The 12,281-nt window shown below is 49.1% G+C and overlaps 1 protein-coding gene across 2 annotated transcripts in view; it reads right to left on the bottom strand.

The window, feature by feature from the left end:
- Nucleotides 1–291: 291 nt before the first annotated feature.
- The window catches only part of GALNS (galactosamine (N-acetyl)-6-sulfatase), a 67,892-nt gene continuing 55,902 nt past the window's right edge, over nucleotides 292–12,281 (bottom strand). Inside the window, exons 14-15 of one of the 2 annotated variants that reach the window (XM_068150771.1) lie at nucleotides 5,015–5,132; nucleotides 292–1,149 (exon numbers count right to left, since the gene is read on the bottom strand). In XM_068150771.1, coding sequence (XP_068006872.1) covers nucleotides 1,063–1,149; nucleotides 5,015–5,132 — 205 coding nt within the window. In that variant the 3' untranslated portion in view covers nucleotides 292–1,062. The remainder of the gene's footprint in view (nucleotides 1,150–5,014; nucleotides 5,133–12,281) is intronic. The other variant, XM_068150772.1, reaches the window with a different exon arrangement.

Genomic DNA, 12,281 nt, shown 5'->3' with positions numbered 1-12,281 from the left:
TTTTGTTCAGGACACATTTACTAGCAACAGCAGAGGGTGTGAAGCAGGCTCCAAGTCAGCTGAGACACTGTGTGAAGGCTCAGCTTTTACCATGAACTCTGTTCAGAGAAGAACTACACCCAGGCTATGGAAAGCACAAAAATTCCTCAGAGAGGGCAGGCTGGAAACAGGGTCAAGAGTTAACAGCTGATGTAAATGGGCACTTCTGAGCCTGTAAGTTGCCTGGGTCCAGATCATGAGACCAGAAGGGTGCCTTAAACCATATTTGGACCCAGATTTTGGGAAACAAGGGAAACCTCTGAATGAAGAGCAGACCCTCCAGCTCCCCAGGAGCACCCTGTGCAGCATCAATAAGGCAATACTTACACAAATACCGTCTTCAAATGTCTTTATGTCATTCCATGAGGAATGTTTGCAGCTACAGATGGGGAGAAAAAAGGCAGGCAGACTGTTTTCCCCTCACTTGGGAACAGGAGGGAGCACTTTTGTGCAACCAGCAGCAGTCTGGTACCCAGCACTCACCAGTTTAGTAAGAAAGGAAAAACAAGTTGGTGTCCAAAGAGTTCACAATGGAAATTCCAAGGTTAAAACAACAAGTTACAGGCAAACCAAACAAGAGCAGCTTGGGCTGGGATCTCTGGCAGCTGTAAGCTTCCTGAGCCAGCCCCCCATGGCTGCTGCTCTTGGGGCGTCCGAGTGAGCAGTGGTTCGGGAGAGCAGGGTGGGTGGAAGGAGCAAGAGGAAAGGGGCATCCAAGGCTTTGCTGGGCTGATGGCAGGGTTGGGGCTGTCCAGAGAGCTCTCACAGCTGAAATGGTCTTCCCTGAGAAGTTACCATTTACGGGAACAACTGTACCACCAGCAGGGCACAGGCTAAACCCTGAGCTCCAGCAATATAAACACTGGCCCTTTTGGAAGAGCAAATGATGATATCATGCGTCCATCACACCCTTCCTGTGTAAACAGGAGTGCCAACATGAGAAGACATGCTTTGTAAACTCTCTGTCCAGCAGCTTGGAGGTTGGGTGTTTTTGTGTGCAGCTCTTGAGGGCTGCAGAGAAGATCAATGAGGCCAAAAGCACTTCTTAGGATCAGATTTGGGGGGTTTCAGGCATTTCCCCAGCTTCTCACAGCCTGGAGGAGACCAATTCTGTTAAAAACACACACAAAAAGATACAGAAAGGTGATTCATACCAAGTGTCTGCTAAGCCTTGTGCCCTAACCAAGCCCTTTTGATCCTCACAAAGACACTTTTATGTCCTGCTTGCAAAACTGAAACTTCTTTTGCTAGAGGAGTTTCATGGGCTCAACAAGTTCCCCACTCCAACCACTACCTAAAAAAAGCTTTAGGAAAGGCTGTGAATCCTTCTTGAGCAAATGATTCCCTCTGCTGGGATACAGTGGTCTCTACTGCACAGACAACAGCCTGCTGGCACTCTGGTGACCACCTTCTCTTCCTTGAAGCATGGCAGAGTAAGGTGACCATGAGGTGAAAACCTGATTTTCCATGAGAGAATTCTCATTCCTGGCACTAAGATATTCACACACTTCCTTGAGGAAGCATGCAAAAAAAGCAACAGGAGGCCAAAGGTATGGGAGAGAAAAGAAGGATGGGATTTTAATGAGCATTTTGATGGATGAAGTCAGGAACAGATGGAGCAGGAGGCATTTAGGAGACAACTACTCCAGTGTATGCAGACCCAAACTATTTGCCTCCCTCATTTCTGTGTTTCTGTAACTACCTTTTCTCCAGCTTATGTGCAAGGAAGCCCACTGCAAAGCTCAGCTTCCAAAGGGATCAAGGACAGAAGAAATTAGGACAAAGGAACCTTCCCAGCTTTCATTGGGGTTTTGTCATTTACCATTCAGGCTGCAGGTTACAGTTCCCATTCTGCATTCAGAAACCTTCAGGGTTCGTTTTTTATGTCCCTCACTCTCTCAAGGTCTGCCCATACATGGGAGATTCCTGCTGTTGCCTGCTAAAGGTCTGATCTCCTGCCTTTCATTTCACTTACTACTTCTTCACTGAATCACAGAATTATTTTTGTTGGAAAATACCTTCACAGACTCCAACCATTAACCAGGTCACCACTAAATCCTGTCCCTCAGCACCACATCTGTATGGCTTTGAAACCCTTCCAGGGATGGAGACTTCACCACTACCTTGGGCAACCTGGGCCAGGCCTTGACAACCCCCAAGAGGAAGAAATTGTTCCTCATGTGCAAGCTAAACCTAAAGTTGTAACTTGAGGCTGTTTCCTCTTGTTCCTTGGGAGAAAAGGCTGACCCCTGCCTGGCTCCAACCTCCTTTCAGGGAGTTGTAGAGAGCCAGAAGGTCTCCCCTCCAGGCTGAACAACCCCAGCTCCCTCAGCTGCTCCTGACATGACTTATGCTTTAGGCCCTTCACCAACTTCATTTCCCATCATTTATGTTTTCTTGTAATTAAAGCTTATCCCCAGAAAAAAAAAAAAGGAGCAGGTTTCTATTCCATCCAGCTGACAACAGATGGCAGTGAGACACCAGCTATGTCTGGAAGGAGGAGACCACAGAGGGGAGCTTTGGTGGGAGGCACCTCGCTGCAGGAAGGGTTTCGGAGCCATTAATGCTGGTTTCAAATCCCTTTCTCAGTTTTAAAGCCCACAGCCACCACTGCAGATTTGAGATGCTGGACCACTCTGCAGAAAACAACAGAAATGCAAGCAAAGTCTTTGTTTCTTTTGTCAAAACCCAAATCTTGTCAGCGTCAGCCTGGCAGCCCCAGTTGGCTTTCCTGGATCCGTGCTGGAAGCGCTGAGAACCCCGAGGACAGACACCATGTGTGCTGCAAGTCAAACCTGCAGCCAGCCAGCACGACTCCACTGCTCCAAGCAACTTCTCTTGCACTTCCAAAGGAGGAGAACGTGGCAGAACTGGCTCAGCAGGAGCTTCATCTGCACTGCTGGTGGAATACACCACAGATGGACCAGCAAACACCTCCCCGGCTCAGGAGGGCTGTGCTTACAGCAAGCCTGAGACTGCAGCAGCTACAAAATGATCCATCTGCTTTGCTTGTGGATAAGTAAAGACAATTCTCCTCCTCTGCCCCAGAAAGGATGTTAAAAGCTCCTCTCAAATAAATGGGTGACAGAATGTAGAAGACAGTGCTGGGGACAGTATTAGCAGGTGATATTTACCTCCCAAAGAGAGACTCGGGGCTCAATCAACCCCAGCTGTACCAACACCCCCAAAAGATTTGCTTATCTTCATTTCTGGCCTCAAAGGGCAAGAATTTGGTGCCTATTTATTTTAGTTTTGTGACTCTCTTCTCCCAAGGAAGAAGTGACAGAACAAGAAGAAACAGCCTCAAGCTGTACCAGGGGAGGTTGAGGTTGGACACGAGGAACCATTTTTTCCCCTCTTGAGGGTTGTCAAGACCTCAACCAGGCTGCCCAGGGCACTGGTCCCCATCCCTGGAAGGGTTTCAAAGCCATGCAGGTATGGTGCTAAGGGACATGTTTTAGTGGTGACCTGGCAGTGCTGGATTCATGACCTTAAAGGTCTTCTCCAGCCTAAACAGTTCTGTGATTTGATGATTCTGTGATCAGCTGCCTCTGCTTACAGACTAGAGAGGGGGTATAACTGGGCTTAGCCAAGCCATGGGCATTGCCACAGCCAAGGAGGAGTCTATGCTCTGCAAAACTTCTACCCAACTGAGAGAGAACAAGGTATGAGTGACTCAGTAGCCCCAAGGAGAGAGCTGGGATACAGCATGAAGTAGAGGGCCTCCAGGCCAGCATATTATGCAGCCCAAAGACACTGTCTGGTGCCAAACAGGGACACCAGATGTTTTCACAGCACCTAAACACCCTGCAGCAGGGTAGCTGCAGAGCAGTGGAGCATGCCTACCATGGATGAACCAGAAGAAATGCCTTCCCAGTGCAGGTCTCTCTGGAGAGAGTGCCTGACCCCAAACAGTCCCAGAGGAGGTCAGAACAGTGTTTACCAAGGGAAGGGTTGACTAACGAAAGAAAACAACCCAGAAACAATGGTCCTTCAAATCTTTTTCCTGCTTCACATCCAAAAATAAAGAGATGTGACAAAGCTAAAAAAGATCTTTGCCTCCTCACTAAGGAGAGACAGCTCCACATTTTATACTTCTCCTTCTGGCTGGAGACAAGCCACAAGTACTGACTGTTCGCTTCAGAGCATGATTTCAGCATCAGAAAGATTTTGCCTGTTACTATTTTGTGTCAGTCTACAGGCACAGCCCCTCAGACTACACACACTCCTGTCATCTGACAACTTTGCCTCCTACAATCCATCCAGTTTCTCTCCCAGGTTCTCACCAAACCCAGCAGCATTTGACAGGAAAGCCAAACTGTAACTTGCCAACGTGCAGCTCCAAGAAGAAAACAGAATGGGAAATGTTTGTCACGCTACAAGCCATAAAGACTTGGAGGAAGTCAGGCATGGGTGGAATTGGAGGAGACCAAGCAAGGGCAAAGGTGTTTACACACATCACTGAGGAAGTGCCACAGTCCCAGCCCCACCCCTTAAAACAGAAGACAGGATGAGAGGAAATGGCCTCAAGTTGCACCTGGGGAGGTTTAGGTTGGACATTAGGAGACACTTCTTCACTGAAAGGTTTCTGTAACTGTGGAAGAGGCTCCCCAAGGAGGTGGTTGAATCCTCATCCTTGGAGGTGTTTAAAGGAAGCAGAGATATGGTGCTGAGGGATGTGGTTTAGCACCAGCCTTGGTAGTGTTAGAGAATGGTTGGACTCGAATAGAATAGAATGGAATAGACTAGGAAAGGAATAGACTAGACTAGAATAGACTAGAAATAGAATAGAATAGGAATAGAATAGAAAAGGAATGGAATAGAAAATGAATAGAATAGAATATTGTGATCTTAAAGGGTCTTTTCCAACCAAATCAGTTCTATGATTCCATGCCTATGCAACATTTTACAAAGCCTTTACAAACTCTATTCTGAGCTAAGGATTCTCATATGCATTGATGCTTCAACCACTCACCATGACAGCCTTGTCACACACGTTCAGTTGTGGCACCCCTGGCAACATGGTGGCTTTGTGCTGCTGGACGACCCCAGATATCTGCTCCATAGCCTTCTGGTATTCATCACTGGCAAAACTAGAAGGTGGAAAAAAAACCACAGCTGTTGTTAGTGGGGCTTCATACAGGGCATCATGACAGCATCTGCATTGCTAAGAAATCTTTTCCTAGACCATAGCAAAGGAGAAGGACACAAAAACATGAAGTCAACACTATCAGTCCACAGGAACAGGCTGCTCAGGGCAGTGTTGGAGTCTTTATCCCTGGAGGGGTTCCAAAACTGTGGAGATGTGGGGCTGAGGGACATGGTTTAGTGGTCAGCTGGCAGTGTTGGGTTAACAGCTGGACTCCATGATCTTAAAGGTCTTTTCCAACCTAAATGATTCTGCGAGGTCCACATGGGAAGAAGACATGTGAGCTGAAGGAGTCCATCCAGCCTGGCTGGGCCTGGAGGTTGTGGTTCTCAGATACTCTATTTAGGGCAGCAGGGCAGCAGATGACCTGCTCTCCTCAGCAAGCCAGCACCTGGCTCCTGGCAGATCACCTCTCAGTGTGGGGTTTCAGCTTTCAAGTCTTGCTAGTGCCTGTGGCTCTAAACTTGATAGCTGAGCAGATATGCTGCCATCTCACGTTGATCCCCAAGGAGAAAGGTGGCATGAACAAAGAAAGGGGCTTGTGGGGTAGTCCTCAAGCTGGGCCTTGACTGACTATCATTGGAAGCTTCCTAGACACAGGACAAACACCTTGCCAGATGTGTTAGCACATAAACAAGTCTGCTGAGGTGATCTTGCCAATGTGTCACCCAAGAGGCCACCCAGCTCTCCGCACATTCACCCTCTACTCTCACAATTGCTTCTCCACACCATGTGCCTCATGCAGAGGCCTTTGTTTTAAGGGCAAAAAGGACAATATCAACATCTTGTTTTTCAAGAGTGTTTTTGAGCTGAGAGTTTCAAACACCACACCACTGCTGCCGGCCAGCAAAACTTCACCATCACCAAGACAGACGAACTAACATTATGCAAACAGGAAGATGGAGAAGAAGAATAGAAGTGACTTGGCCAAGACAAGAATACCTCCTCTGTTTTGTAACATCCACCCTGGGGTTCTACCCCATCTACATTCTTCCATTAGAGCTTTATTAGTCCAAGCTGGGTCCCATCAGTCACGCTCCAAGCCCTCCCACAGGGCTAGAAGTTCCCAGCTTTTCCTCCACCCGCTGACTCCAGCAGGTACTTGTTGAATACTCAGGGTGTGCTTCACTACTGCCTCAAGTGTTTCTAAAATGGAGGCCTGCTACTCAATGATCTCATTTTGTCCATCACGTTAAGAGTCACTTCACAAACAATCCACAGAGCAGCAAATTGCTTCTGAAGATAAAAGAAACAATGCGGCTCGGTCCTGACCTCGGGCTCCCTCTGCTTGCAGTCCAAGCTGGCCACCAGCCCCACACTCCAGCTAATTTCCTTCTCTGAAAAACAATCACATTTTGAAGCCCAGTAATGTGCCAACAGTTTCCAGTAAGCCCTATAAATAATCACATCTCGGCAGCCATCCAGAGAGAAGCTGATTGTGGGGATGGGCCTGAGCTGTGCTGATAGAGAACCGGAAGGCAGTGGGAAAGGACGAGACGCAGCGAACTCGGCTGATGCTCTCACACCCAGCAGGCTGCATCCCTGTGGAGAGGCTGCCACTGGGACTGGGATTCTCTATGGACCACCCCAAAATTCAGCCTGCTTCTTGTGTGCAGTTTTGGACCTGTGGCTCCCCAGGAAGGATACTGAGGTGCTGGAGTGGGTCCAGAGAAGGGCAGCAAAGCAGGTGAGGGGTCTAGAGCACAAGTGTTGTGAGGAGCAGCTGAGTGAACTGGGGTTGTTCAGTCTGGAGAAAAGAATGCTGAGGGAAGATCTCCTGACTCTCTACAGCTCCCTGAAAGGAGGTTGGAGCCAGGTGGGGGTCAGTCTCCTGCCCCTGGGAGCAAGTGATAGGAGGAGAGAAAATGGCTTGAAGTTGCAATAGGGAAGATTTAGGTTGGGCAGTAGAAGAAACTTCTCCCTGAAAGGAGGTTGGAGCCAGGAGGGAGTTGTCTCTTCTCTCAAAGAGCAAGTGACAGGACAAGAGGAAACAGCCTCAAGTTGCCTCCAGGGAGGTTTAGGTTGGATATAAGGAAGAATTTCCCCAAAAGCATTGTTAAGGCCTGGACCAGACTGCCCAGAGCAATGGTGAGTCCCCATCCCTGGAGGGATTTTAAAGTAGTAAAGATGTGGTGCTGAGGGACATGGTTTAGTGGTGCCCTGGCAGTGCTGGGTTAATGGTTGGACTCCGTGACCTTAAAGATCTTTTCTAACCCAAACAATTCTATGACAGCTCCCCAGCTTGCTTGCTCCTCTCCTCATGCATCCTGCCTTAGCTCTTACACAGCCACTGTCCCAAAGACTGCTGAAAACAGAAGGCCAGACAGAAGTTTGGAGCTGCCACAGGCCATCCACAACTCACTGCTGAGGACACTGAAGGCAGCCATCTCTTGGCTCAGCCACTCTCACACCCCAGTGACACAAAAGCCTTTCAGTTTGGTGCGAGCACTTCTGGCCATGTTTCAAGCCGTGCAGGATTGCCAGCCCGGCAGCATGCTTGAGAAAACCAAAGCAGGTTTCTAGAGGAGGCAGAGAGGGTTTAACAGTAACCTGTGCTGACAGGCAGAGGCTGAGAGAGCTACACATGGAGACAAAAGCTGCAGAGACAAACATCCAGGCTGCCTAAAACTGCCAGTGGGCAGCAGGGATGCACGCAGCATGCCACGGAACCACGGGATCGGCTAGACTGGAGAGGAGCTTTAAGATCATCAAGTTCAACCATTAACCCAACACCAGCATGACCACCAAACCATGTCCCTCAGCTCCACATCTGCATGGCTTTAAAAGCCCTCCAGGCATTAGGATGTCCACCAGCTCCCTAGGCAGCTTGGCCCAATGCCTGACCATGCTTTCAGTAAAGAAATTGTTCCTCATCTCCAACCTAAACCTTCCCTGGGGCAACTTGAGGCTGTTTCCTCTTGTCCTGTCACTTGTTCATTGGGAGGAGAGACCAGCCTGGACTTGCCTCCAATCTCCTTGCAGGGAGTTGTAGAGAGTCAGAAGGTCTTCCCTCAGCCTCCTCCTCTCCAGGGTGAACAATCTCAGGACCCTCAACTGCTCCTCACAAGACTTGTGCTCTAGACCCTTCACCAGCTTCACTGCCCTTCTCTCAACCTGCTCCAGCATCTCAATGTCCTTCTTGGAGTGAAGGCCCAAAACTGAATCCAGTGTTCAAGGTGTGGCCTCACCAATAATGACCAGAGCAGAACAACTTGTGTCCTGGTGGCCACACTATTGTTGATCCAAGCTATGATGCTCTTGGCCTTTGTGGCTACCTGGGCACACACTGGCTCATCTTCAGCCACTGCTGACCAACACCTGCAGGTCCTTTTCTACCAGACAGTTTTCAGCCACTCTGCCCCCAGCTTGAAGCACTCATGGGGTTGTCATGATGCAAGTGCAGGACCTGGCACTTAGGTCCACATTTTGGACAGGGGAGCTGGAAAGTGGATGATACAGTGGAGCCAGACACATTTTAAAGCCTCCATGCTCTGGGGGATGGAAATGGAGATGACCTGCAGCTCAGGGAGACACAAATGTTTCAGAGGTTTCTACTGCACCTATTGTGCCAGGATTAAAGCTCTTCCAAACTCGAGCTTAATCACACTTTATTAAGCTCCTCATATGAAGGATTAACATGAATTAATACACATTTTAATCAATGGTTGGGGGCTAGCAGATACTCCAATTTAATGCCTCCTCCTGCTGCTCTTGGAGCCATCTCCTGCATCTATTTCAGTCACACACTTGTGTCACCCCTCCAGCATGCAAGATCTCCTTTTTGGAAGTGGACTCCTTAAGATAAAACGTTGCTGCTCACTAATTAAGCTCCACAAATATTGAAGTGATAAAGAGACAGCCCAATTTCATCCAGCAAGATTGTTTTGCATGCAGAGGCTCCCAAATCAGCAAAAATCTGGACGGAGCAGTGGAAAACACAGCTGTGCTCTGGCTGAAAGAGAAACAATATGTTGTCACCACTGCTGCTTTTTGCTCCAAATCTGCCAGTCCTTGTAGAAGTGAGGGGAAAAAAAACCCCCACCCTTCTTTCCTCCCCCCACCCCCCTTCTTTTGCTCTAATCTTAACTGCTGCATTTATCCCCAGCCTTGTTGCTCATTAGCAACCTAAGACACGTGAATGCCGCAGTATAACAAAGTAGGCTCGAGTCATTTAAATCATCTTCTTGCCTTAATTCCCATGTTCAGGACACTCCTGGCTTTTTCAGTAGCTCAGCAGTGACAGGAAATCTTGGCCTAACCTCAGCTCCTGGTGTTTCTCAACTGCTCTCCCCTGCGGCGGCGACGCTTTTAGATTATTTCAGCTTTTAGCGGAGGCTGAATGACTTCCCCAAAGCATGAGAGGAACGGCTTGGCCCCCACAAAGGACTCACACTTCACACATAAAGCTGGCTCAAGCTGAAGAACACGTATAGATTAGGCTCCAAGTCATACTGCTAACCTCTAAACCTTGTCTCAGTAGGGCTTAGCATGCTCTTAAGCTGGCTAAACCTGTTGATGCTGGCTTAAAAAGTATCCGATGGCAGCTGTCTTCCTCTTGTTGACGTGCATGACAGTGATGCACCCCAAGCACTCTAAGGTGTCATTCAATACTGGAAGATCACCACAGATCTTCTTCAGATGCCTCAATTAAACACATGAACTGTCTTCCTCATTCAGGCATGTATCAAGTCTCCAAGCAGGGGGCTGCAGTGTGGCAGTGGTGACAGGTTCGACTTGATGATCTTTGAGGTCTCTTCCAACCTGGGTGATACTGTGATACCAGCCCTGGGACTGGACTTGGAGTCACACTGGTGTGGGGGTAGGTTTCCACAGAATCTCAGAATGGTGAGGCTTAGAAGAGGACCTCTGGAGATCATCTAGTCCAACCCCCCTGCTAGAGCAGGGTCACCCACAGCATATTGTCTAGGATCATGATAGTATCATAGTATCATTCAGGGTTGGAAGGGACCACAAGGATCATCTAGTTTGGAATCTCTCCAGAGAAGGAGATTCCACAACCTCTCCAGGCAGCCTGCTCCAGGGCTCCAGCACCCTCTTCTTTTCAGATGGAACCTCCTGGGTTCCAGTTTGTCCCTATTGCTCCTTGTCCACCTTTTGCATCACTGAGAAGAGTCTGGCCCCATCCTCTTGTCCCCACCCTTTAGCTCTTGCTGAGCATTGAGCAGATCCCTTCTCCAGACTAAACAGCCCCACTCTCTCAGCCTTTCCTCCTCTCAGCCTTGTTCCAGTCCCCTTAGCATCTTCACAGCTGTGCCTTGGCCCTATGGAAATCCACATTCCTCCCTTTGATCAGCTCAGGTTTTGCTCCCCAGCCCTGTTTAGCTGCACAAAGCTCACCAAGACCCAATATCCAGGCAGTGATCTGTAGAGCATTTACTGACTGCATACAGCGCAGGAGTTAAAACTCTCTCCAGCCCTATGCAAGACGTGCATTTGGAGACAAAATCTGCCTTTAACCCACATGTAAGATGGGGATAGTTACATCATGGTAATCAATCCCACTTGTCAGTGGAGCTGGGAACCTCTCTTACATGGAGTCCCCTCATTCCCCTGATTCAGGACTGGGCTGTGAGGGCAGCGTTCCCTGTTCCAAACCCGGCTGCTATGATCTGCACAGGTGTCTGGGCATTGTTGTCTGCAGGAAGATCCAGCCCTGGCTGCCTCCAGGGCATGCTGCATTTTGTATTCCAGTTCAACACTCCTGAAGGAGGAGAGCTGGGAATAGCTCTGGAAGAGGGAGGGGGTGAGCAGGTGGTGTTGTGAGGAGTCTGCAAGAAGAGATCCCCCAGCGCACCAGGAATTATTCGGCGCTGGGAATGAGCGGAGGGAGTGGACAAGGTCCAGGGTCGTTACACTAATTGACACTTTACCTCCGGGAAGTCCCTAGAGATCCAATCAGGGCTGGATTGTGAGCACAGGGTCCCAGGCACAGGTGTGGTCTGGGCTTCCTTCATTTAGTGTAATTGTGCCTTTGCAAGCTGTTCCCATCTCCTCCCTCACCAAACATCTCCAGCAGAACCTGCTCTGCTGTTAACCCCACAGTGCCCTGCGCTGAAATTCACGGCTGGAGGTGGCAGGGTTTATCTCTCAGTGCTGGAGCTTCAGTCATACAAAAACTAGAATCCAAGTGTGTATGGGGTTGGATGGGAGCGCTAGAGATCATCTAGTCCTGATCCCTGCTAAAGCAGGGTCACCCACAGCAGCTTGCCCAGGATTATAATGTCCAGGTGGGTTTGCAATCTTTCCAGAGAAGGAGACTCCACCATCTCTCTGGGAAACCTGCTTCAGGGCTCTGGCACTCTCACAGCAAAGAAGTTTCTGCTCCTGTTCAGATGGAACCTCCTGGGTTCCAGGTTGTCCTGTCCTGTTGCTGGGTACCACTGAAAAGAGTCTGGCCCCATCCTCTTGCCCCCTGCCCTTTAGCTCTTGCTGAGCTTTGATCAGATACCCTCTCAGGCTGCTCTTCTCCAGGCTAACCAGCCCCAGGTCTCTCAGCCTTTCCTCCTCAGAGATACTCCAGGCCCCTCAGCATCTTTGTAGCATCTGGACTGGACTCTTTCTAGTAGTTCCCTGTCTCTCTTGAACTGAGGAGCCCAGAACTGGCTACAATACTTCAGCTGTGGCCTCACTAGTGCAGGGCAGGTATTTTCTTAGCTGTACTTTAAACTGTGCCAGCTTTTGCCCTCTATAATCCCTTGTGTTCTTCCTGCCTAGCAACGAAGTCTTTCAGCAAAGGCCTTGCGTGAACTTCTCTGTGGCTCAGGTCATAAAAGATGTTACCAACAGATAATGTCACTGAATTTGCCACCTACAGTTTGAATGGAGAAACAAGTCAGTTGCCTGTGTGGTACTGAGCAGACAAATGTCACCCCCCACAGAAGAGACTCCAGTAAAGCAGCAGCCCTATCAGATCTTTTAGTTCTGCATTCGGATACATTTGGTACGAAGGGCACCCCACAGCCTGAGGAAGCAAACCCCTCTGCACCCAGTAACTGCATCTGGGCAGGAAATCGAGTACTAAAGACTCAGAACTGCTTCTGCTTTGTGCCTCTGCTGCTTAACACATCATCTT

This window comes from Melanerpes formicivorus, unplaced genomic scaffold (assembly GCF_026170545.1).
Source record: "Melanerpes formicivorus ecotype bairdi unplaced genomic scaffold, bMelFor1.0.p_v2 SCAF_20, whole genome shotgun sequence".
Classification (NCBI taxonomy): domain Eukaryota; kingdom Metazoa; phylum Chordata; class Aves; order Piciformes; family Picidae; genus Melanerpes; species Melanerpes formicivorus.
This window is presented reverse-complemented; position numbering and strand designations above follow the sequence as displayed.